Source organism: Macaca nemestrina, chromosome 7 (genome assembly GCF_043159975.1).
Source record: "Macaca nemestrina isolate mMacNem1 chromosome 7, mMacNem.hap1, whole genome shotgun sequence".
Classification (NCBI taxonomy): Eukaryota; Metazoa; Chordata; class Mammalia; order Primates; family Cercopithecidae; genus Macaca; species Macaca nemestrina.
Genome location: NC_092131.1, coordinates 85,188,452 through 85,213,106, shown reverse-complemented (window position 1 = coordinate 85,213,106; position 24,655 = coordinate 85,188,452). Strand labels below are relative to the sequence as shown.

At 43.0% G+C, this 24,655-nt stretch overlaps 2 protein-coding genes across 10 annotated transcripts in view; one reads left to right on the top strand and one right to left on the bottom strand.

Moving 5' to 3' along the window:
• The window catches only part of LOC105499615 (apoptotic chromatin condensation inducer 1), a 37,841-nt gene extending 17,077 nt beyond the window's left edge, over positions 1-20,764 (bottom strand). For 4 of the 7 annotated variants that reach the window (XM_071100438.1, XM_071100440.1, XM_071100439.1 and 1 more), the window contains exons 1-8: positions 20,453-20,764; positions 18,664-18,729; positions 15,392-15,503; positions 14,853-14,972; positions 5,667-5,755; positions 3,479-4,738; positions 2,753-2,971; positions 2,087-2,202 (exon numbers count right to left, since the gene is read on the bottom strand). In XM_071100438.1, the coding sequence (XP_070956539.1) occupies positions 2,087-2,202; positions 2,753-2,971; positions 3,479-4,738; positions 5,667-5,755; positions 14,853-14,972; positions 15,392-15,503; positions 18,664-18,729; positions 20,453-20,764 (2,294 nt within the window). Of the gene's footprint in view, positions 1-2,086; positions 2,203-2,752; positions 2,972-3,478; positions 4,739-5,666; positions 5,756-14,852; positions 14,973-15,391; positions 15,504-18,663; positions 18,730-19,973; positions 20,010-20,064; positions 20,227-20,452 lie in introns of those variants that run through there. The other 3 variants (XM_071100444.1, XM_071100443.1, XM_071100442.1) reach the window with 3 other exon arrangements.
• Positions 20,505-23,957, top strand: C7H14orf119 (chromosome 7 C14orf119 homolog). 3 transcript variants are annotated; one of them, XM_011772327.3, is made up of 2 exons: positions 20,505-20,637; positions 23,125-23,957. In XM_011772327.3, exon 2 carries the CDS (start codon positions 23,126-23,128, stop codon positions 23,546-23,548), a length of 423 nt encoding a protein of 140 aa, XP_011770629.2. In that variant the 5' UTR covers positions 20,505-20,637; position 23,125; the 3' UTR covers positions 23,549-23,957. The 3 variants fall into 3 exon arrangements, with proteins under 3 accessions (XP_011770629.2, XP_011770627.3, XP_011770628.2); XM_011772325.3 differs by lacking the exon at positions 20,505-20,637 and adding an exon at positions 20,755-20,886; XM_011772326.3 differs by lacking the exon at positions 20,505-20,637 and adding an exon at positions 20,951-21,097.
• The last annotated feature ends 698 nt before the right edge of the window (positions 23,958-24,655 follow it).

Here is a 24,655-nt window from a genome sequence, read left to right as displayed (position 1 = left end):
CTTTCAAAATTGGCCAGGGCTCTAGAGGGCTGCCAGGCTGCACACTTAACACTCTGGAAGGGTGAGAGACCAGGAAGGGTGTTGTTAATCAGTTGTGATAGGGCCTCCAGAAATGTACGCAACCTTCTCAAAGGTTTACCAGATCCAATGCCTATGGGTTTAGGCCTTTGGGCATCCCATTTTGTTAGGATGTTGAACAAACCATCTGGTAAGCAGGTAGAAGGAAAGCAGGTATGAGTGATCTGTGTGAACTGCTCCTCAGTGAAAACTGCATTTCCCTTCTATACACTACTCCACTGAAGCTAGCCTAGGCAACAACGGACAATCTAAATATTTGCCCAAGATGCCACCTGCCCATCATCTTATTAGAATCAATGTGACTAAATTATCTCAGTCATAAAATGAAGATCAAAACCACCTTTACCTGGAGTGAGGGGACAGGAAACTCTATGACTCCAAGCTTCATGAGCCCTGGACTTGCATGGGAATGTCCAGAAAAAAAGCTGCTTCAAAACAAAATAAAATGCCTTTCTGTTGCTAGGATCTCATAAACCCACAGAATTTTAAGGCTAGCAAAGAGCTTTTCAGAAAATCACTTTCTTCCCAAGGTGCACAGGAAGCAGTTCCTCAGGCCCGATTAGTAGCAGGCTGTCAATACCCACTTCAAAACTGCCATTTCACAAAGGACATGCTTTTGTAAAATGGAATGTAAAATGTACCTCCATGGAATTGGGAGGAGGTGGGCAGGTATTATGTCTGGTTGAGGGATATGGAAGAGAAAATGTCACCCCATTTCCTCATCGATGATGTAGCTGGGGAATCCTGAACACCTTCCAGAATCCGCTGAGTTTTCACTTTATGGTCCTAGAAGAAAAACCCTTTTCCAAAAGGATAATGTACCCATTCCAGAAGGGGAAAAACAAAAAAATTTCAAAGGAAGTAGAGTGAACTTTTGGCTGCCAAACAAAAAATGTTAACAGCCACAAGATGGCAGCAGAGGTAAGACTATCAGAATGGACAAGGATATACCCCCAGCAAGAGTACACCCCCAGGCAAAAGCTATATAGTAAGGTCTATAAAACTATCATTAAAGTCACAAGCAAATGAGATAAATCATGTCACCTGCCCACTACTCTCCAAAAGTCAGAGTTAAAGTACAGTTTGAAGCTCTCAGAAGAGTATAAATTAGACAATTACATATAGGGGAAAATCATACTGGTAGCATTAGTGTTAATATGGCATAAAAACAAGTATAGAATAACTTCAGGCTAACAATCTACACAGGACATTCTACAAAGCAGTTCAGGGTTCCTGATGTCTAAAAGCTAAGCAATCTTATTCCCATAAGCCTTCATTTTTTCATTTCCCATGAGACTTTGAAGCCAGGAATTCTGGCTCATTGGCTTCTTAATTTATAATACCTATCTCAGAAGAATGAATGACATACCTATTTAATTACAAATTTAACTTGATATGAGTATTTCTCTAGGACTTAATATAAGGATTTTAAAAACTCACATTAATTGTATAAATCTTAAGTTCAATCAAATGGTCTTAAGGGCCCAGGAATAAACTTCTGACTTGAAAGGAACTTCGTAATTTGCTGTACTGCATGCTGTTCAGAACTAGGATAGCTTAATGACAGGTAGTAACTAGGGAAAAAGCACAAACTAAAAAATAGCACCCAGCTGTGCTGTTCTTTATTAAGACCCTCAAAATCCTTTATTAAACTGGGTTCCTAGTTAAATGTGAGTTAAAGGTTAAGATGCCCTGAGTCAATTCCTTTACATGGTTTTGAGTGTGGAAGCAGAAGCTTCTATTGCCTGAACCTTAAAGGAGTTGACTATTTTGGCTGGATGATCCCAGGTGAGTTTTCCTTGTGCCCTGATGACCACTTTTCAGGTTACCTTAAAGGTGGTGACTCCCAACATAGTAACTGAAGTCTATCCAGCCTTTGTCCAGATAAAGCTCTGCCTTTATGTTTTAAAAGGAAACTAGGACTGCTTAGTCAAAGAACCCTAGGGAGCAAAGAACTATCGCACACTCATAGTTCCTTGTTATACCCCGGTCGAGATATATCACTTACACAGTGTGATGAATTCTTTCTGATTCTGGCAGATGAGAGGTCTGAGTCTCTGAGGTTTGGGGCTGTGTGGCAGCTGGTGGCTCTGCCTCTTCAGCTTCACACTTCTTTGGGCTCCCCTGTCAGGAGATAGCAAAAACAAACAGCAAAATATTTAAATCTGCTTGGCTCCTTTTCTTCTACCAGGAGCCTGAAAAAGGCAGGGCAGGACATACACAGTACCAGCTCTACACACAGCCCTCTGTATATTTCATTTCATTTTAGAATAAGGAATGGAACACGGCTTAAAAATAGGTACTTCAAGAATATTTATGCCAGCAATCATTTTATCAGAATTTCTAATTTTTTTCCTTTTCCTCAGTGATCCTTGTTCTGACAGATTTTTTTTTTGAGAGAACTAAGAAAAGGCTGCTTCCTTTTGGCAGATAAAAGGAGGAGCTATGAGGAAGAATTGACCATGGGGGCCCTGGAGATAACCCTGATGCTCAGCCTCATGTAGAACTTCCACGAACTAGGGAGCTGGAAATGAGTTAAGAAGGATTAACAGGTATCCACTACATTGCTACTGAACCTTGTCCAGACTTAACTTTTTAGTTTTATAGCAAAGACAAGAGGGAAGATCTTGTTTAATCCTCCATCTCTGTGTAGGGAGGGGTCACAATAGCCTACCCGCTCAGGCTGTAACCTCTGGGTCACATGCTTTTCAGCTGGTTCAGGCTGACTCAGACGCCTTGCTTGGACAGAGGATGAGGAGGTGGAAGTCCTCTCCTTTGGCTCACGGACCTGTAGTTGTGGCACTGGTGGAGTTGCAACCTCCTGACCAGAAGAGGGATCTTTGGTTTCAGTATAGCTGGTGCTGCTATCCCTGGAGACTCCAGGGCTCAGAGACTAAAATAAAATGAAACACGTAAAAAGGAAAATTATTGTATATGGTATATATTCAGTAGATTGCTGAGTTTTCCAGTTTCCATGAACCAAACTTTATACTCTGGACCTTTCTGTCTGCGTTTACTCCCATTTTGTCTGTGTTTATTCCCATTTAGTGATCTCCTTGACCACTTATTTAACAAATCACTAACTTTTAACTAGATGCTAGATCCTGGAACACACATGTAAAAGGGCATGCCCATACCCTCAAGTAGTTTACATCTAGTGAAGGAGATGAGTATGTAAATTGAACATTCTATCAAAGGGACTCAAAATGAAAAAGAACCCCATTTTAGGAATCAATTAATTGAAAATTCGATTCTGAAATGAAGAGAAAAGTAATCAGTGAAGGAGACTAAAGGAGGCTTTTCCTATTTCTTTCAGAAATCAAGACCGGTCCTCCAGGGGCTGAAATGAATACTGGAATATGACAGAACATTAGTACACCTAGGATTCTCTCATACTCACTTTTCTGCTGTTGCTTGATGCTGAACGAGAACGTGAACGTGACCTTGATCTGGACTCTGATGTTGATCTGGAGCCCATCTTGGGTCTACCACGAGGGTTGGCATGAGTACGTGCCTGGGCTACATCTCTCTGCGTGGATCTGAGCGGCGAATGAGACCGAGAACCTGAACTGTCAGGAGAGCGAGATCTTGATCTAGAACTGGAGGAGGAAGATGACGAGGACCGGCTAGAGGATGAATCAGCTGACTGTTTCAATCTGTGGCTTGGGAGAAGGGTATGAGAAGCTCTTCTGCCTTCCTTCTGTTCCAAAGATGGCTGTTTCAGACATTCTTCAGTGATTCCTTTGGCCAGTGCTAACTCCTCAATTTTTAGAGGGAGTGGCTGAGCAGATTTGTCTGACTCAGGTTCAAGATCCTTCTGGGCTGAGTAGTCAGCCAGTGTGCTTTTTTGAACCAGAGGCAGGACACTCTCCTCTGGCACTTTCTCTGCTGGAGATTCTGCTTTGGTGTCTGCAGGACTTGACAAAGGAGACAGGCCTCCTACCAACTGGACAGTATGCTGAGATACTAATAGCTCCCTGGTCTCAGCATCTGTATTAGGAGGAGATAACTGAATGAGGACAGGGGGGGCTGGGCCTTCCATGGGCTCTATTTCTTCTTCGCTACGGAGTTGTATATGAGGTGGTGGTGAAGATGCTTCCTTGGTAAGTAAAGGTGGAGGAGTCTCCTCCTCGCTGGCAGTTTGCTCTGGTTGCACTACAAGTGGGGCCTTCTTTAGATCTTCAGTCAGTCGAGGAGGGGAAGGAGACTTCGATTTTTCCTTTAAGCCTTGTGCAGATTTTATTTCTCTTTCTTCCTCCTCAAGGGGAGATGTTTTCATTTCCTTCTCCTGCTGCTGTCTGGCCAGATGACTTTTTCTAGCCTCTTCCTGGGATCTTGTAACTCTCCCTCCTCTCTCTAACACCTCCTGTTCCTGGGATCTTGTTTTGGGTCTCTCATCCATCATCTCCTCTGGTTTTACTCTAGGCATCTCTTCCCCTTCTTCCTTAAACTCTTTCAGGATTGGTGCCTCCCTAGATTTTTGTCCCTCATCATCATCTTCCTCTTCTTCATCTTCTTCTTCCTCCTCCTCCTCCTCCTCCTCTTCCTCCTCTGTTTTCAAATTTCGTTCCGCTCTGACCCTTAGGTTTCTGGAAGGTGTTTCTTGATCCTCTTCCTCCTCACCAGGCTGGCTGCCCTCAAAGAGTTTAGCTGCTCTTGCCTGAAAGAACAGATATACAATGGCTCCAAATGTATTTGCTCACAATCAACAGAGGAGAGAAAGTATCTAATGAGACATCCCTAGGAAGGAGAAATTCAATGATACATACTTTCAGCAACAGAAACAGGAGTGACAGGAGATAATCATGACTAACTGTGGCACTTAGGGGAATCAAAATAGAGTGACCAAAAGAAGTACAATAATGAAGCTACTTCTATGTAGTTTAAATTTTAGCTTCAAGTACCCTTTTTTTTTTCCAGTAAAATATTAGCAGAGCATCTAGAAAGTAGAAGGGTGGATAGGGGGCTGAGGAGAACTAACCTACTATCAATTAATATGATTATCTTTTTATCATTTTGGTATATTTCTTTTTATTCTTTCCTCTAATCATTTCCTTTGTACAGTAACAATTACACCACACATAACACTTTTGTATTCTGCCCACTTAGTATTGTATCATATAACTTTAATTGAATGGTTAATTATGTCATATCTTGTCTAATAATGTGCTTTAAGAATACAGAGCAGCCTGCTAACTTTCAAATTTAAACTTTGTAAAAATATTCACTCAGAAATCTGAAAGGCAGAGCAGATCTAAATAAAAAACAAAACGAACAACAAAAAGATGACAAAGAGAAGGAAGATGACTACAAAGAAATCTAGAGGCCAGGCAGTGGCTCACGCTTGTAATCCCAACCCTTTGGGAGGCTGAGGTGGAAGGATTGCTTAAGCCTAGGAGGTCGAGGCTGTAGTGAGCTGTGATTACACCACTGCACTCAGGCCTAGGCGACAGAGCCCGACTGTCCCAAAAAAGAAAAACAAAACCCCTAAATGTAGAGACATACGAACTCGAAAAAAGTTTGAGGAGGAAAAGAAGATATCCAAAGCATTACAAAAGAGGTGATGCTTTAGGAGGTATCTGAGTTACCTGTCTGACCCTAGATGATCGTCTTTCTCCTTTCCTCGGTTTCTCATCATCAGAGTCACCTTTCTCTTCAGAAATTGAGGAGCTTTTTCCTATTGAATGAAAAAGAATCAAGTCAGATTCATGAAGTGAAGACTCATTCATGGCTTTTAAAAAATCAGACTTTCTAATATCCAACCAATTATAGCATATGAACCTACCAAGACTTATCTGTATCAATTTCTTTGACTTCATGCTAAAGAAAAGACTACATAAAGCCCCAAGATCAGGGTCTTATTGGTAATTCTTGGTGTGCATGTCTAGTATATTTTCAACACCTCAAAGCCAATTCACAGATTATAAATAACTCAAATAAATGTAAAATAATTTCCAGGGGCTTCAAATTGTCTAGCAGGGATGTACAAATACAAAGTGTACTTATATAAGTATTCTACAAAGTGTTCTTACTCTGAATAAAGTTTAAGACTTCATTATGTTCTGTATCCATTTTTTTGGATTGCCTATTACTACTACTTCCTAATTTCAACCAAAATATTATGATTAAATATACAAATTTGCACAATAACAAACTCAAGAAATAAATACTTAGAGGAATGTTTTTCAGCACCCTGAAGTTCCCAGAAATTACTTCAAGCCAACTGGATGGGGTTTCAGAATGGGGTCCTCTCTATTAGGTTTTATGTATTAGAGCTCAAGATAAGATTTTTTTTTTTTTTTTTTGAGATGGAGTCTCACTCTGTTGCCCAGGCTGGATGCAGTGGTGCAATCTTGCCTCACTGCAACCTCTGCCTCCTGGCTTCAAACCATTCTCACGTCTCAGCCTCCCAAGCAGCTGGGATTATAGGCGCCCACCACCATGCCTGGCTACTTTTTGTATTTTTAGTAGAGATGGAGTTTCTTTTTTTTTTTTTTGAGATGGAGTCTTGCTCTGTTGCCCAGGCTGGAGTGCAGTGGCCGATCTCAGCTGACCCCAAGCTCTGCCTCCCGGGTTCACACCATTCTCCTGCCTCAGCCTCCCAAGTAGCTGGGACTACAGGTGCCTGCCACTACAACTGGCTAATTTTTTGTATTTTTAGGAAAGACGGGGTTTCACCATGTTAGCCAGGATGGTCTCGATCTCCTGACCTCGTGACCTGCCTGCCTCGGCCTCCTAAAGTGCTGCGATTACAGGAGTAAGCCACCGTGCCCAGCCAAGATGGGGTTTCACCCTGTTGGACAGGCTGGTCTCAAACTCCTAACCTCAAGTGATCCGCCCGCCTTGGCCTCCCAAAGCGCTGGAATTACAGGCATGAGCTCACATGTTTTTCTTTTTTCTTTTTTTGAGACAGAGTTTTGCTCTCGTTGCCCAGGATGGAGTGCAAAGGCATGATCTCGGCTTACTGCAACCTCTGCCTCCCGGGTTCAAGCGATTCTCCTGCTTCAGCCTACTGGGCAACTGGGACTGCAAGCACATGCCACAACACCTGGCTGATTTTGGTATTTTTTGCAAAGACGGAGTTTCATCATGTTGCCTAGGCTAGTCACGAACTCCTGGGCTCAGCAATTCACCCGCCTTGGCCTCCCAAAGTTCTGGAATTACATACAGGTGTGAGCCACCACACCCAGACTAGGTGAGGTTTTTTTTTTGTTTTTTTTTTTGTTTGTTTGTTTTTTGTTTTTAAGGGAAAAAAGTTCTATTAAAAGAAAGCTTGGAAACCACCAATCTAGGTTATCCTGAACAATTAATCTATGTAACACTGAAAGAAAGTTTCGCTCAGATTCCATGAAGGAAGGTAACTGGGTAAATTACTTAAGTAATTTGAGTCTCAATATCTTTCTTTTTAGACAGCGTTTTGCTTTGTCACCCAGGTTGGAGTGCAGTGGCATGATCATGGCTCACTGCAGCCTCAGCCTCCAGGGCTCAAGTAATCCTCCCACCCTGGTCTTCCCAAAGTGCTGAGATTAAGGTATAAACCACTGTGCCCGAGTCTCAAATGTCGTGAATGAGAAAAAGGAGGGGCTGCACTAGATGATTTCTAAATTTCCTACCAGAATTAAGATCAACTAGGCAGCTGGGGACAGTGGCTCATGCCGGTAATACCAGCACTTGGGGAGGCTGAGGCAGGCGGATCACGAAGTCAGGAGATTGAGACCATCTTAACACGGTGAAACTCCGTCTCTACTAAAAATACAAAAAATTAGCCGGGTGTGGTGGCAGACGCCTGTATCTCAGCCACTCGGGAGGCTGAGGCAGGAGAATGGTGTGAACCCGGGAGGCGGAGCTTGTAGTGAGCCGAGATTGCGTCACTGCACTCCAGCCTGGGCGACAGAGCAAGACTCCATCTCAAAGAAGAAAAAAAAAAAAAGATCAACTATGTAGAGTAGCAATACTAATAACAATGAGAACCAGTTTAGAAAATAGCAGGAAGATAATTATATTCCAGATATTTAATCAGCTAGATTGGACTCAATTTTAATACAGTACAAAAGGTTTAAATGATCCACAAAATCATGTTCTATAGTAATAGCGCAAATAAAGCAGGTTGTATGCAGCTCTAATCCCAGATCTTCTTTTTTTTTTTTTTTTTAAAGACGGAGTCTTGCTTGTCGCCCAGGCTGGAGTGCAATGGCACAAGCAATGGCACGATTTCGGTTCACTGCAACCTCTGCCTCCTGGGTTCAAGCGATTCTCCTGCCTCAGCTTCCTGAGTAATTGGGATTACAGGTGCCCACCACCATGCCCAGCTAATTTTTGTATTTTTAGTAGAGACGGGGTTTTGCCACATTGGCCAGGCTGGTTTCGAACTCCCGACCTTGTGATCTGCCCACCTCAGCCTCCCAAAGTGCTGGGATTACAGATGTAAGCCACCATGCCCGGCTTTCTCTCTTATTTCTATATCCTTTCAATCTAAAATGAACTAGGCGAATGCTTCTGTAATAATAAGTAAAAAATCAAAATGAGGCTGGTCGTGGTGGCTCACGCCTGCAATCCCAGCATTTTGAGAGGCCGAGGTGGGTGGATCACGAGGTCAGGAGTACAACTAGCCTGGCCAATATGGTAAAACCCCGCCTGTACTAAAAATACAAAAAAAAATTAGCTGGGTGTGGTGGCGCACGCCTGTAGTCCCAGCTACTCAGGGGGCTGAGGCAGAAGAATTGCTCGAACCTGGGAGGCAAGGTTGCAGTGAGCTGAGATGGTGCTACTGCACTCCAGCCTGGGCGACAGAGCGAGACTCCATCTCAAAAAAATAAAACAAAAACAAAATGAAACTAATGAAATCAATTAGAAGACTACACATATTTTGTAAAACTTTACTTCATGATCATTTGATTAAAAGGACCTCTGAGTATATACCATTTCATATCTGGGTAAGTGAAGAAAGATTTGTGTTATGGTTGTTCATACAAGATATATGATTAAGATACATAGTAACAGGTCAGACTCTTTAGCAAACATTTGAAGTTATTTGTAAGACAGTAGTGCAGTGAAATGAAATAATCATTTCATAATTCAGTGATCTGAAATAGGCTAAATTATGAGTAAAACCAAAATAAAAAGTTTTCATAAATGTTAGGCAAAGTTCCTTCGCAAGTATCAATAAAAGAAGCTAATTTATCACACACACACCAAAAAAAAAAAAAAAAAAAAAAAAAAGGCATGTACAAAGTTGGTCAGAGATAAACGTGTTAAAGTCAAGGCTGGCCGGGCGCGGTGGCTCAAGCCTGTAATCCCAGCACTTTGGGAGGCCGAGACAGGCGGATCACAAGGTCAGGAGATCGAGACCATCCTGGTTAACACGGTGAAACCCCGTCTCTACTAAAAAATACAAAAAACTAGCCGGGCGAGGTGGCGGCACCTGTAGTCCCAGCTACTCGGGAGGCTGAGGCAGGAGAATGGCGTAAACCCGGGAGGCGGAGCTTGCAGTGAGCTGAGATCCGGCCACTGCACTCCAGCCTGGGCGACAGAGCGAGACTCCGTCTCAAAAAAAAAAAAAAAATAAAATAAAATAAAGTCAAGGCTGGGTGCAGTAGCTCACACCTGTAATCCCAGCACTTTGGGAGGCTGAGGCGGGTGGATCACGAGGTCAGGAGATCGAGACCATGGTAAAATCCCGTCTCTACTAAAAATAAAAAACATTAGCTGGGCATGGTGCCGGGCGCCTGTAGTCCCAGCTACCCGGGAGGCTGAGGCAGGGGAATCACGTGAACCCGGAAGGCGGAGCTTGCAGTGATCTGAGATCGTGCTAGTGCACTCCAGCCTGGGTGACAGAGCCAGACTCTGTCTCAAAAATAAAGCAAGTCAAATAACTGAGTTGCAATTTTAAAATTAGTATGTACAAGCAAAATAGCCTCTTTACCTACCTACTATGAACTATATGCTATTTATTGGATTGTCATTTTTGATACTGTAAAACTGCAGTGATAGGATTTCTGGATGATTACTCCTCTGGAAGAACTCTTAGTAAGTCATCAAATATATCTGAAGAAATGAGCAGGGCTGTTCAGAAAGTTTTGGTCACCACTGTTTTGCAATAAAAGTGAAAAATGGAGGGGTCTTAGAAATGAAACAAGAAATTAGTCAGCAATGCAAAATATAAAGAGATGAGGAATCTCTAATTCCTTGGAAAGAGCTGATGTGATGCAGACAAACTTCTGAGAAAGGTTATACCTTCTATTACAAGAACATGGTCACAATGAATGTCTTAGGCCAGATGTTAGTAACCCATGTAGACAGTGAGCGCTTTAGCTAAGGGTGGAACCAATACTGATAACAGGCTAATAAATATATTTCAGGATTCGAAAAACAAGTCAGGGTAAATATTAGATTTCCAAGAGTCCAAAGCCAGAAGTCTTCACAGAAAGGAAAAGGCAGTTGCTAGACAATGCAGGATATATTAAAGTGCAGAATGTTTAAGGGTTATAGATGAAATAGTTCTTCATCCTAGAAAACAAAATACTGGGCAGGATTTGTGGGACCAAAGTAAGGTAGCCAGACATCGAAGAAAAGCCTGTGGCTAAAAGGTAACCTTAGGTGTGAATAAGAAGCAGGAATGAAGAGAATACAGACCTGGAAACAATACCAAACCTAAATCTGACTCATGTTAGACCTGTAAGTAAGTTACATAGTGTTTCTCTACAATTTCAGCATCCAGGTTTTAACATGGAGAAAAAGGAATGAGGGGCATACTCTATAAGCCAAAGGCTAGCTAAAGTCACCTTTGTTAAAGAATCAATATTCTGAATATCCATTTTAAAATGTATTTTCTTAGTGTGAGCTGTTTTTGAAAAAATTAAGGACAGTAAGAATTTTTGTACACACAGTCATGATATGGAAGAAAATTCAGATAATTTCTGACTATGGTAGGTGGATAATGAGTCCCAACACCTTAGAAAAATCTGAAGAAAGTGATGGAGACATAAGAGGGAAAGTCAGACAGGATTTTATAAACCAATTATTTCTTTGAGACAGGGTTTCACTCTGTTGCCTGCCACCTTGATCTCTAGGGCCCAAGCAATCTTCCCACCTCATCCTCCCGAGTAGCTGAGACCACAGGCATGTGCCATCACAGGCAGCTAATGTTTTCTATTTTTTTGTACAGATAGGACTCGCTATGTTGCTTAGGCCAGAATCCTGGGAGATCCTCCCACCTCAGCATCCCAAAGTGCTAGGATCGCAGATGTGAGACACCATACCTGGGCAAACCAATTCTTCCTTCCTATTTGGGATTTTGCCAATAGCACATAAATAGGAGGATGCTGGAATACAAACCAAAGATCTTGATAAATTGCAACACTGAAAAACTCTTCCTTCAGTTAGTCATTCATAAAATGAATTGGTCAACAGATCCACTCAGGGAGTTTTTAAAAAATGTAGTCCCAGGACTCCCATTTCTTGAGATTCTTTGGGTAGAGGCCAGGAATCCATATTCTTAAACATAATAATATTAAAACAAACAAACAAAAAATCCCCCTCAGGTTCCGAAAGTGTTTAGAAAAATGTTAGTAGGAAACTTAACCAAAATTTATTAGTCAAGAAAGAACCCCAAAACATCCAAAGCTAACAAATAAGCTGCCACTGCAATGGCATACTGGCATATGGCAGACTGAGATACTACACCTGGAAGAATCTGATGTCTGGGCAAACACTAGGGTTAATGCTGATCCAACGAAGCACTGATAGAACTCCAAACGGCCACTCCATTCAGGACCTTAACTAAATGTTGTACAACATCTATAATGGGATTCTTATCTAAGCCAAGATCAGAGGTAGGAAAGTTTATGGCATAAAGGACACTGAAGAGCATGTAAGGAAATGATGAGCGGTACTCTACAATTTACTACATTTATGCTTTTCAATTTATTTTTTACTTTTTTTTTTTTTAATCTCTGGGTTATTTTTTTTTTCCTCCATCAATTATTAGCCATGGGCAGGGTCTGACGACATAAAGCACTGAAAAGACTGGCTACCCTTACTCTAAATCTTTGCTTTTGAAATCTATTTCAGAAATCATTTCTCATTTTCATTTCAAATTATATTAAGAACTGAGAGCCTCTTTTTTTTTTTTTTTTTTTTTTTTTTTTTTGAGACAGAGTCTCGCTATGTCGCCCAGGCTGGAGTGCAGTGGCCGGATCTCAGTTCACTGCAAGCTCGGCCTCCTGGGTTTACGCCATTCTCCTGCCTCAGCCTCCTGAGTAGCTGGGACTACAGGCGCCCGCCACCTCGCCCAGCTAGTTTTTTGTATTTTTTAGTAGAGACGGGGTTTCACCGGGTTAGCCAGGATGGTCTTGATCTGCTGACCTCGTGATCCGCCCGTCTCGGCCTCCCAAAGTGCTGGGATTACAGGCTTGAGCCACCGCGCCCGGCCTTTTTTTTTTTTTTTTTTTTTTAGAGAGAGCTCCTTATCAAATCACGGTCCTATTAAGAAATTTCAATGGTTCCCCCATTACCTATAGAACTAAAAAAAAAAAAACCCTCATAGCCTTATCGGCCTGGCATTTAAAGCCCTCTGTATATCACCCTAATCTACCTTTTAATAGTCTACCTTGACAATAGTCTGCTATTCTCAAATGTGAAATACTCTACTCAGGCTAGTCTACTACCTCTCCTTTAAAAATACCATATACATTCCTATGTCTCTGCCTTTGTTCCTTCCTAAAAATATCTTTTTGTATCTTCTCTGCCAAACCATTTCTAAGACTCAGCTCAAATCCTATACCTCTTTATGAGGCTTTCTCTAATCACTGTAGTCCTCAGAGCTCTTCCACTCTTTTGAGTCCCTATGTCTCTATCACTGTCACATACTATCTTCTATTGTTCTATTTATGTGCAATTGTTCTCTCTTCCTAACAGACTTTACGCTGTGCTAACTCCCAACATACTCTCACATGGAGATATGTACGCAGTAGGAATTCAATAAATTTTTGTTTTTAGTTTTATGTGAGAAGAAATACTGACAATTTTGTAAGAGCTTTCTATTTCCTCCTGGCTTTAAAACCGGGGGGGAAAGGGCGCAGAGAGTAAAGTGGATCAGCTGAGGGTCTATTACTCTCATATTTAAGGAGAAAAGAGGTCCCTAAGGAACTTAATAATTCCAAAGTATTTTCTTACTTAAAGATTTCTAAAAATGTCTTTCTGGGTCTAAGACTAGGATCAAGAAAAACAGGGACTGAGTAAAACATGACCTTAAAACTAGGCTCAAAGGCCCTCTATTTTCTCTAACCTTTTGGATAATTTCTTTCCCACCATTAAATATCTTCTAAAAAATATATTTCCATGAAGATTCTATCGCTGCTCAGCCTTTTGACTAAAATCAAGTGTAGTCCACGAAGGAATTCTATATTACTCAGAAGAGCTGGAAACTTCCATACATCCTAAAAATACTGATTATGGTGGATTCTGCACCCCCTCAACATTACGAATTATTCAAAATACTTGTTAAGTTACGCATTGGTTTAATAAATCTACTAACAATCCACGTCTTATACACATATTAAGTATCCCTTTCCCAAAATGTTTGGGATAACAAGTGTTTTAGATTTTGAATTTTTGAATATCTGCATTATACTTTCTGATTCAGCATCCCTAATCTGAAAACCCAAAATCTGAAATGCTCTAATGAGCATTTCCTTTGAGTGTCCTGTGAATGCTCAGAAAGTTTTGGGTCTTTGGATTAGGGATGCTCAACCTGTACATGTTCTTCTGAAAGTATACTGACTTAGACAGGGAGTACCCAAAAGACAAAGTCTATATTATAGACTTCTGCTTGAGATATCATGCAAAATTGGGTGCTTATTATTATATATATTTTTTGAGACAGAGTCTTGCTCTATTGTCCAGGCTGGAGTGCAATGGTGCAATCTCAGTTCACTGCAACCTCCGCCTCCCGGGTTCAAGCTATTCTCCTGTCTTAGCCTCCAGAGTCACTGGGATTACAGGTGCCTGCCACCACACCCGGCTAATTTTTGTATTTAAGAGACGTGGTTTTGCTATGTTGACCAGGCTGGTCTGGAACTACTGACCTCAGGTGATCCGCCTGCCTCGGCCTCCCAAAGTGCTGGGATTACAGGCGTGAGCCACCGCGTCCAGCCTGGGTGCTTAATATTTTTTATAATGTGAAGAAATTAATTAATTTTGCCTGAACCAATCCCATATACTAGGTTAGAGCTCTCTATTATAATATGCTCACATAATACTCTGGGTTGCCTTGCACAGCAGCCAATACAACTGTAACTAATGTCCATCTCCTCACTAGACTAAGTTTCTTGGGGCTGAGACTTCTTTCTTTACTATATTCCTAGTGTCTAGCATGTGCCTGGTATACAAGTACACAATAAAAATCTGTTGATTAGACCACAGCAGATGCCCAATTCAGGGAGATGACTGAATGTGTTAACATGTAATATACACAGTTGGTGAGGAGATGAAAAAGAGTTGACTGTTGCCAAATTCAGAGGTAGAAGAGTTGAAGAGGTACAGATGAGAAGAAAAATCACACTGCTTTGTAAAACACTGAGAAGGTAACAATATATAGGTGAAAGCAGACTTCAAAAAGGGTGTATACTTTCCATGAGAAACAGATGTCAAATATCAATGTCACAGAATTTCCCTGGGACTTTCATGGAGGCTTGGCATGAAAGGAGGTGTAACTACCTCCCCCCACCAACTACGCAGGATTGACAAAACAGCGCAGTGGGGAGGGAGATACGTACTGGGCGAATGTCTGCTGAGCTCCAGCTCTGGTCTCTCCAGGCTGCTCTGAAAGTCAGGAGGCAGCAGGGAAGCCACTCCCTCAGGATGGATCATCTCGTCCTCCGACTCAGCTGAAGCTTCTGCAAAGTACAGATCGGGTCGGGGCAGGGAGGGAGTGAAGGACTCAGCATGTAGGAATATGTAGAGGAGTGAAGGAGGTCAGCAAAGTCACAGATACAGAGATACATACCAAAAAGAGCACCATATACAAAGAAAAAACTCCCTGGGATTCAGCACTACTTCATCTAAATGGTAGCTTAATTTACTTATAACTCTTCCTGTTGGCAGGAATCCTCTTCTAACAAGACAGTCAAATTAAGTGTCCTCTTCCCTGACAAAAGTAAATAGTAAATCACTTGGCTTCATGGGCTATGAAAGCAAGTAAGTAGCAGTCTCAGCCTCACTTATTTTTGAAATTGCCTAGTTAGACAGGCCTATCTACTCGGTGACAGGGCTAAGAATGACGAACTCCTTGTTAAAAGTGACAATCTGGGCTTACCTTCAAGTTCTGCAGCTTCTCGAGCTTCACGTTCCAGACGCTGCCTAAGTAGCTCCTGCTGCTTTTCCAGATACTGTTTTATGAAACTGTTCTGGCTCATTTCCTCACCAATCTGTGTAGAGGAAATGAAAAAAGAGGGTCTAGGAAAACAAACCAGGAAAATGCAAAGAAGAAAATTCCATGGAGCAAAGTTGGACCCAAGAAAGATAACTAAAATGTTGGGAAGCTCTTTTCTAAGTTGGTTCTATATTGCAGAAAAGAATAGCCTTGAGTCACAAAAAAAAGGGCAAAAAGAAAGCTGCATATAATTTTTTGTTTTAAATACTCAGTTTCCAAAGAGTGATATTGGTACACAAATTACTTTTTTAAATTTTTATTTTCTAAGACAGAGTTTCACTCTGTTGCCCAGGCTGGAGTGCAGTGGCGTGATCTCAGCACACTGCAACCTCTGCCTCCTGACTTCAAATGATTCTCCTGCCTCAGCCTCCTGAGTAGCTGGGATTACAGGTGTGTGCCACCACACTTGGCTAATTTTTGTATTTTTAGTAGAGACGGAGTTTCACTATGTTGGTCAGACTGGTCTCAAACTCCTGACCTCAAGTGATCCACCTGCCTCAGCCTTCCAAAGTGCTGGGATTACAGGTGTGAGCCACCGTGCCCAGCCACAAATAACCTTAAATTAAAATTCCTGTAATTATACCTTTTAGGCTAAATTCCTAGATTACGTGGAACATTATCTAAAGGGTAATCTAAAATTTCCTTTTGGTAGTATCAAGACTGAAGCATGGTAGCTCACATCTGCAATTCCAGTACTTTGGGAGGCTGAAGTGGGAAGACTGCTTGAGCTCAGGAGTTCGAGACCAGCTTCAGCAACATGGTGAAACCCATCTCTACCAAAAATACAAAAAGCTGGGCATATTGTGGTGTGAGTTTGTCATCCTGGCTACTCAGAAGGTGGTAGGTGCAGTGAGCCGAGATCGTGCCACTGCACTCCAGCCTGGGTTTAAACAAGACTCCATCTCAAGAAAAAAAAAAAAAAAAAAAGCCAGTTCCTCCAAAAGATCAATCGTTACCTAGTCAGGAAACATTTCTTTTTTTCTTCAAGGTGGAGTATCACTCTGTCACCCAGGCTGGAGAACAATGGCGTGATCTCGGCTTGCTGCAACCTCTGCTTCCCAGGTTCAAGTCATTCTCCTGCCTCAGCCTCCCAAGTAGCTGGGATTACAGACATGTGCCACCATACCCAGCTCATTTTTGCATTTTTAGTAAAGACGGGGTTTTGCCATGTTGGTCAGGCTCGTCTCAAACTCCTGACCTCAGATGATCCACCCGCCTTGGCCTCCCAAAGTGCTAGCATTACAGGTGTGAGCCACAATGCCGGGCCTCATATCCAGGAAACATTTTATCAAAGGTCTCCAAAATCCAAGTATAGTATTTAAAAGCATGAAATTAAGAGACTAAGAAAAGGGATATCCATTGAGCATTTAGACAAAGTTATAACTCCATTTTGTATAGGTAAAAGGAAATCCTTGGTAACAGGAGCTTATGCCTTTTCCTATTTTTTTTCTGTAATAGATTCCCAAGTTGCTCTTCTGACCTCCAGCTTTCTCTTCACAAGTTCTCCTCCCTAGAACCTTCTTGCTTAGCAAGTCCTATTTAGAACTCCCCAAAAAGCAAAAAAAACCTGAATACTTTCTAGTCATTAAGTCATGTTTCCTAAACATAGTAAATGTTTATTTTCAACTAAAGTAGAAATGAGCCTCTTGGCACTCAATGGACATTGCCTAAGGGTGGGTTGCATGTATTACAGAATAGGCATGTTTGCTGCAAAACCCCTGTGTTAATAAAAGCAAAGCTTCAAAGACTAAAATGCAATGGGTAAAAAGAATACAATTAAGCTGATTAACTTATGCAGTTTCTTATGCTTGTTAAAGTACTTAATTGAACCTCTGAAAGCTGGCTAGATTATGATACTTACAGCTTAATGAGGTGATAACAAGGGAGTAGGAGGGCTCTCTTGTTTTCCACAGTATCCTGGGACTTCATCTAGTACTGAGGCTGCACACCACTGCTTTAACAAAGACTTGGATTTTTCCTTTAAGTATATGACACATTATAAAGAGGGGATTTTCAAAAACTGAAAGAAACTTTAAGAGACTGTGCAGCCTTATAATTTTTGGATTTTAACTGTGGAATAATTTAAAAGACATCTTATGCAGAAACTCAATAGTCAAAGCGGATAAAAGTAGATCTAATCTAGTTTAAGAGAGAAGTATGAGCCTTGCTTACTTGAGAAAAAGGTATTTATTTCCCCTAAGAAGCTCCCCAAAGCAGCTCCACAAAACCCTGAGAGCAGTTATAAACCCATGGGTTTAGTTTGACTTTTTCTCATATTACAGATAAGGAAATGGAGGAAACCAAGGCCTCCAAAGGTTAAGTTTCTTTTTTTTTTTTTTTTTTTTTTTTTTTTTGAGGCGGAGTCTCGCTCTGTCGCCCAGTCTGGAGTGCAGTGGCGCGATCTCAGCTCACTGCAAGCTCCGCCTCCCGGGTTCCCGCCATTCTCCTGCCTCAGCCTCCCGAGTAGCTGGGACTACAGGCGCCGCCACCACGCCCGGCTAATTTTTTTTTTGTATTTTTAGTGGAGACGGGGTTTCATTGTGTTAGCCAGGATGGTCTCGATCTCCTGACCTCGTGATCCGCCCGTCTCGGCCTCCCAAAGTGCTGGGATTACAGGCTTGAGCCACCGCGCCCGGCCAAGTTTCTTATCCTAAGTAAAGGAGCTATTAGTAATGCTTATGAATAAGTGCATTGAGTTAGTAGTTAACACTAGTAATGGTGGGTGACTTACACAGGATTGAATCCTTGGTAAATCTACATCAACAAGAGTTCTTAATTAGCAACTATTTTCCTACACTGTCACATCGGTGGTCTACTTCATATCTATACTCAAAGACATCAACTACCTTTCCTAAATTCATGGCAGATAAATGACTTCAGATCTCTGTACTACACGTAATTAATGGAAGCCACACCTTTCTGCACATACCATTTCAATTATTATAAACTAATAGCGCCTTTGATTCTGTTCTTTACTCCAGGCCCTTGTATACAACTGGGTGATTCGAATTCAACTGTCCTGGTTTGAGAACATTTCTGACCAAGGGAACTTAGGAAAATAGTCGTGAGGAATTAAGCATGAAATATACAACACCACGTCCTGCCATGTGTCTGTATATCCAAAGAGCCCACTCCATTGAATAAACCTTTCTCACCTGGGAATTTGGCTGGAATGCAGCATGGGGTGTTGAGTGTTTCTGTAAATTTTCTAGCATTAGAGCCTGGTATAGAGAAGGGTAAAAGTCAGAAATGATGAGGAAAAAAAAAGAAAAACTCCCACCTCTACCACAACCTCTTAATTAAATGCAATGACTTAAATACACACAATTAAACTGTATTCCTCTTCCAGGGACCTGAAAATCCTTTACTGACACTGTTCTCATTCATCACCAGAAGACCCTTAAAGGTAGCCACGGTTACTGTTACTAAACGTACAGATATAAAATGCAGGCACACAGAATCAGTGACCTGGCTATGTCACAATATCAGTAATAGAACCAGTACTAAAATCCCTGTTGTCTTCTGCACTTGTGCCAAGTGCCCCTTCTAAATCTGATCATGCAGGTAACACTACTTAAAAATACTCAAACCAGGCCGGGCGCGGTGGCTCACGCCTGTAATCCCAGCACTTTGGGAGGCCGAGGCGGGCGGATCACAAGGTCAGGAGATCGAGACCACGGTGAAACCCCGTCTCTACTAAAAATACAAAAAATTAGCCGGGCGCGGTGGCGGGCGCCTGTAGTCCCAGCTACTCGGGAGGCTGAGGCAGGAGAATGGCGTGAACCCAGGAGGCGGAGCTTGCAGTGAGCCGAGATCGCGCCACTGCACTCCAGCCTGGGCGACAGAGCGAGACTCCGTCTCAAAAACAAAACAAAACAAAACAAAACAAAAATACTCAAACCAGCAGCCATGGGGCTCCTGGTTTTTGCCTGATGGAATTACTTGGTCAAAGGGTTACCCAGGACTAGAGTCAATTTGTATAATTTCCAGTACTGTGGCACCTAGATTTACCAAATTTACAAAATTTTCAAAGAGGAGGCTACAGAAGAAAATGACCAGAGACCCTGTGAACTGTGGTCTAACCTAGTCCGTCCATCCACACACACACACACACACAATCAGCTTCTGTATAAGCAACGGTCTGCCAACTCAACCCTGGAGCCAACCCAGACCTAATCTGCATTACCTGCCACGTATCCTATTGAACTCTAATTAAAACCAAGACATCCTCATCTTCCCTTCTTTAAACCAAACCTATACACTCGAATCGATCTACACCTACCTCATGACATTCCCACCTTAATCTACTTAAACTGATTCAAAATCCCCAATATGTATCAACCTGCCTCGCCTCTCTCACCAATATTCACCAAACTCTTAACTACCCAAATTGCCACTAGATGCCCTATAAATTAGACACCTCTCTCACCAAGTCCCTTCACATAAAGGTCTCTCTTAATCTCACCTCATCTAATCGAGCAGACATTTTACCCTACCCCAATCCTATTCCTGCAGATACCGATACCAACCCCATCCACCCCTCCGCGCAACTATACCCCTAACTCCGACCCAGCCCAACTCGCCCCCCTCAGGCCAGCAACGCCGTAGGTTGTAGTGGGATTTAACTCCTTCTGCAGCGCATGCGCCGAAACCACAGATACAAACAAGGAGGGGGTGGGGGAAGGAGGAAGGAGCTTAAGACACTCCTGGAGAGTAGTGCACACCCTCCCATTTGGGCTCGCGCTGCTGCCGTTAAGGCGGGAACCGGCGCGATCGCCATTCCAGCGCGAATCTCACCAACCACCGTGCGCGCGGATCCAGAGGCTCGCGCTGGCGGCCTGAGCGAGCTCGCGCCGAGCCCGGATACTGCGCCTGCGCCGCGGCAGAGGCTCGTCTCTACCGGGTCCGCTCTCCTCCGACACCCCAGCAACGCCGACTCCTCACCCCTTTGAGCCGCTTGACCAGGGCACTCTTCTGCCCGCTCTTGGCTAGGCCTCGCTGCTCCAGTGCGGCCTTCAGGTCGGTCACCCGCAGCGCCTGAAGAGGCTTCCCGTCCAGAGTCACCTCCTCCAGCTCCGCCATCTTGCGTGAGGTACTCGGGTCCGTCCCGACGGCTTCGGGCATCTTCGGTAATTTCCGCCAACGCCCTTCGAACGTACCGAGATGACCCCGCCCACTGCCATACTCTACCCCTCGATTACCACTCAGAACTCCCCGGCTTCCTCCGGATGTCCTCGGATATTTCCGTCTCCACATCGGCACCAATCAATTCTTTCCATCCGCCCTGCTGCTCCCCTATTCTCGCCCTGCTTTCAGGCTCGGTTTTCTTCGTCTTGCCGAAGCTTTGAATCGAATATATTCGGAAGCCCTCGACTCTGGTATAACCATAATCGGAGATGTTCGTTTATCTCCGGACCTAGAGATGAGGCGCTGGGGCTCTTGGGTGTTTGGGGCGGGTCCGAGGCCGGAAGTGCGTGGGCTGCCGGGCTGGCCCAGCTTAGGGTTTTCAGGAAATTTGGAAGCTGTACCGGTAGTTGGAGTCTAAGGACTCCTGACAATCTTCGGGTGCACTCCGAGAGAAAAGGGGAGGTAAGCGGGGTGGAAGTACCTCTATGGGCCGGGTCAGACTCGGTGTTTGCGGACTATCCTAATAGGGCAAGCCACCTACTTAACGCAAACAGCTTCTGCCCTCTGTCCTCTGAATCCCAGCCACTCCCATCTTAGGCTTTTTTTTTGGTGGGGCCTGTGGAGGGGGACGGAATCGGAATAACAAGCTCCGTGGCCTCCAAAGTGGGGAAAAGGCAGGCAGCGCCGTGTCTTCGGACCCTGACTATGAACTGATTTATGACGCTCAACTTGAGCTTGAGTTTGCGTTTGCCTTGGAAGCCGTGTGGCAAGATTCTGGGAAAATTCTCTATTTCTCCGAAGAAGAGAGTAAGTTCCCTTGGAGGAACTGCTTCCTGTAGGGCAAGAACTGAAAAATGCAAGCGCCCTGAACTTTTTTGGTACTTGAACTCATATTGTTTAGGGGCTTCTTTCTTTGTCACTAGCAATCCTCCAACTTGATGCAGAAGAAACACAAACAGTAAAATAGGTTACAGACAAATGGTTTAGAGATTTAAGAGATATGTTAGAGATTTAAGAGACTGAAAACTATTGAAGTCAAATAGGCTGATCTTTCCGTTGCATTCATGATGCAAAATTAATGTCAAGGCGCCGGGCGCGGTGGCTCATGCCTATAAGCACTTTGGGAGGCCGAGGCAGGCGGATCACTTGAGGTCAGGAATTGGAGACCAATCTGGCCAATATGGTGAAACCCCGTCTCTAGTAAAAATACAAACAAATTAGCCGTGCGTATGCCTATATTCCCAGCTGCTCGGGAGGCTGAGGCAGGAGAATTGCTTGAACCCGGGAAGCGGAGGTTGAAGTGAGCTGAGATCACGCCATTGCACTCCAGCCTGGGCGACAGAGCAAGACTCCGTCTCAAAAATAAATAAATAAATAAATAAATAGCAAGGCACCAATAGATGCCATACTAAAAAAAAAAAATTTTTTTTTGTCACTCCACTCTGGGTCACTCCACTCTGAACCAGGCTAGAGTGCAGTGGTGTGATCAGGGCTCACTACAGCCTCAACCTCCCGGGCTCAGGTGATCCTCCTACCTCAGCCTCCTAAGTAGCTAGGACTACAGTTAGGCACCTCTACGCCCAACGAGTTTTTAAATTTTTTGTAGAGATGAGGTTTTGCCATGTTGCCCAGGCTGGTCTTGAACAACTGGATTCAAGCTATCCTCTTGCCTCGGCCTCCCAAAGTGCTGAGATTACTTTGGAAGTGCAAGAGCCACTGTGTCTGGCCCATACTAAATATTAAGGGCAATTGTTTAAAAACATGGATTGTCATGAAGTAGTGTAACAGTTGTTAGATCTCTAAGCCAACAAACCAACTGGACTCTCTTTAAAGTCTCAAACACCTGGGCTTCTGGTTCTTTTACTGCGTTACCTTATTTTGAGCAAGGCTCTTACTCTGCTCTTTAACTTTTTCTGGTGCTTTACAGGAAATGTAAGGAGGTAACAAATGTTATGAAGTTCTTGGCATATTTCAGAGGCTTATATGCACATTGAAACCTCTTTCATCATAAATAATTTTTTTTCTTCCCCCACTGTTGATAGCTACAAAACAACTAGCATCAGCCTTGACCAGCTGCACGTACTAGATTTTAAAATGTATGCTTTTTCGTTTTGGAGAAGATGTGATGGACCAACGTTAATCATTGTTTTTTTCTTTACCCAGCCTGGCACATAGAAGTAAGAGGGAGAGAGTGAACAAGAAATATATTGGTTATTTTTAGGTTCTTTATAAGAAAGATGGAGGGTGACAGTGGGTAGGGAAGAATGGGTTTGAAAAAGGCAGGCAAATAGGAAACGAAGTTTTTGGTGACTTCTCTAAGGTAGTTGGATAATCTAAATAAAAGACTTTATTAATTTTGGGTCTTTGAATTCATAAAAAGTAATTTTCTCTGTACATGCTAATTGAGTGTGGTAAGATGTCTTGTTGCTTGAAAGTTGTATTTTCGTTGCTCTACCTGGAGAGCGTATAACAGTGCTTTTATGTTTCAGGATGCCACTGGAGTCATCCTCTTCAATGCCGCTATCCTTCCCATCTCTCTTACCCTCAGTACCACACAATACTAACCCTTCCCCTCCTCCGATGTCTTACATCACCTCCCAGGAGATGAAGTGTATTCTTCACTGGTTTGCCAATTGGTCAGGTCCCCAGCGTGAACGTTTCCTAGAGGACCTGGTAGCTAAGGCAGTGCCAGAAAAATTACAGCCATTGCTGGATAGTCTGGAGCAGCTTAGTGTGTCTGGGGCAGACCGACCACCTTCTATCTTTGAGTGTCAGCTACATCTTTGGGATCAGTGGTTTCGAGGCTGGGCTGAGCAGGAGCGCAATGAATTTGTCAGACAGCTGGAGTTCAGTGAGCCAGACTTCGTGGCAAAGTTTTACCAAGCAGTGGCTGCTACAGCTGGTAAGGACTGATAGGCATTCAGACCAAAGAAGATAACCATAGCTGATGGAGCCAAGGCCATGACTCTCTACAATGATAATTCAAATGTGTCATCTAAAGCTCTGGAACTGGTATTCAGACCAGCTGACTGAACTCACTGACCAGTATAGGCATGGTTATTTCAACAGTAATAGCATGTCAACTGGACTCCTATTTGTAAATATTATCAATCTAAGCAATCCCGCTTATCAGTCTACTAGTTTGCTTCTTTCCAAGAGATGTCAAATCCTCAAGAATTTGATGGCTTCTTCTGCAGCTATAACCAAAAAGAACCTACACATTATAACTCAGGCCCACTGCTGGCTCATGAAGTGTGTAAAGTAGAGCCCTCCTTCCCCAGAAATAAGACAGGACAATAAAAGGTGGCATTTTTATAATTTACCTGGATTCCATTGGCTGGTTTTACCACTCCTATCAGATTCTAGTGTAATTGTGTGATACCCAAACCATTAGTTTTCCAAGTGATGATTTAATAAAATTATGAAAAATCAGGAGAGGGAGATAATTAGTTGCTTCTTTCTCCACACTGAATCCAAATCACAATGACTTTTTTTTTTTTTTTTAAGAGATGAGTTGTCGCTCAAGTTTGGAGTGCAGTGGCATGATCATCAGTGAGTGTGAGATCACTGTAACCTCAAATTCTAGGCTCAAGTAATCTTTCTGCCTCAGTCTCCTGAGTATTCAGGACTACAGCCACGCACCACAATATTTTTAAATTATTTTGTAGATATGGGGGTCTTGCTACGTTTTCTAGTCTGGTCTTGAATTGCTGGCCTCAAGCAATCCATTCTCCCCTTGGCCTCCCAAAATGCTGGGATTACAGGCATGAACCATCATACCTGGCCTTTTTCTTTTTTTTTTTTTTTTTTTTGAGAGGGAGTCTGGCTCTGTCACCCAGGCTGGAGTGCAGTGGCGCAATCCGGCTCACTGCAAGCTCCGCCTCCCGGGTTTACGCCATTCTCCTGCCTCAGCCTCCCGAGTAGCTGGGACTACAGGCGCCCGCCACCTCGCCCGGCTAGTTTTTTGTATTTTTTAGTAGAGACGGGGCTTCACCGTGTTAGACCTGGCCTTTTTCTAAG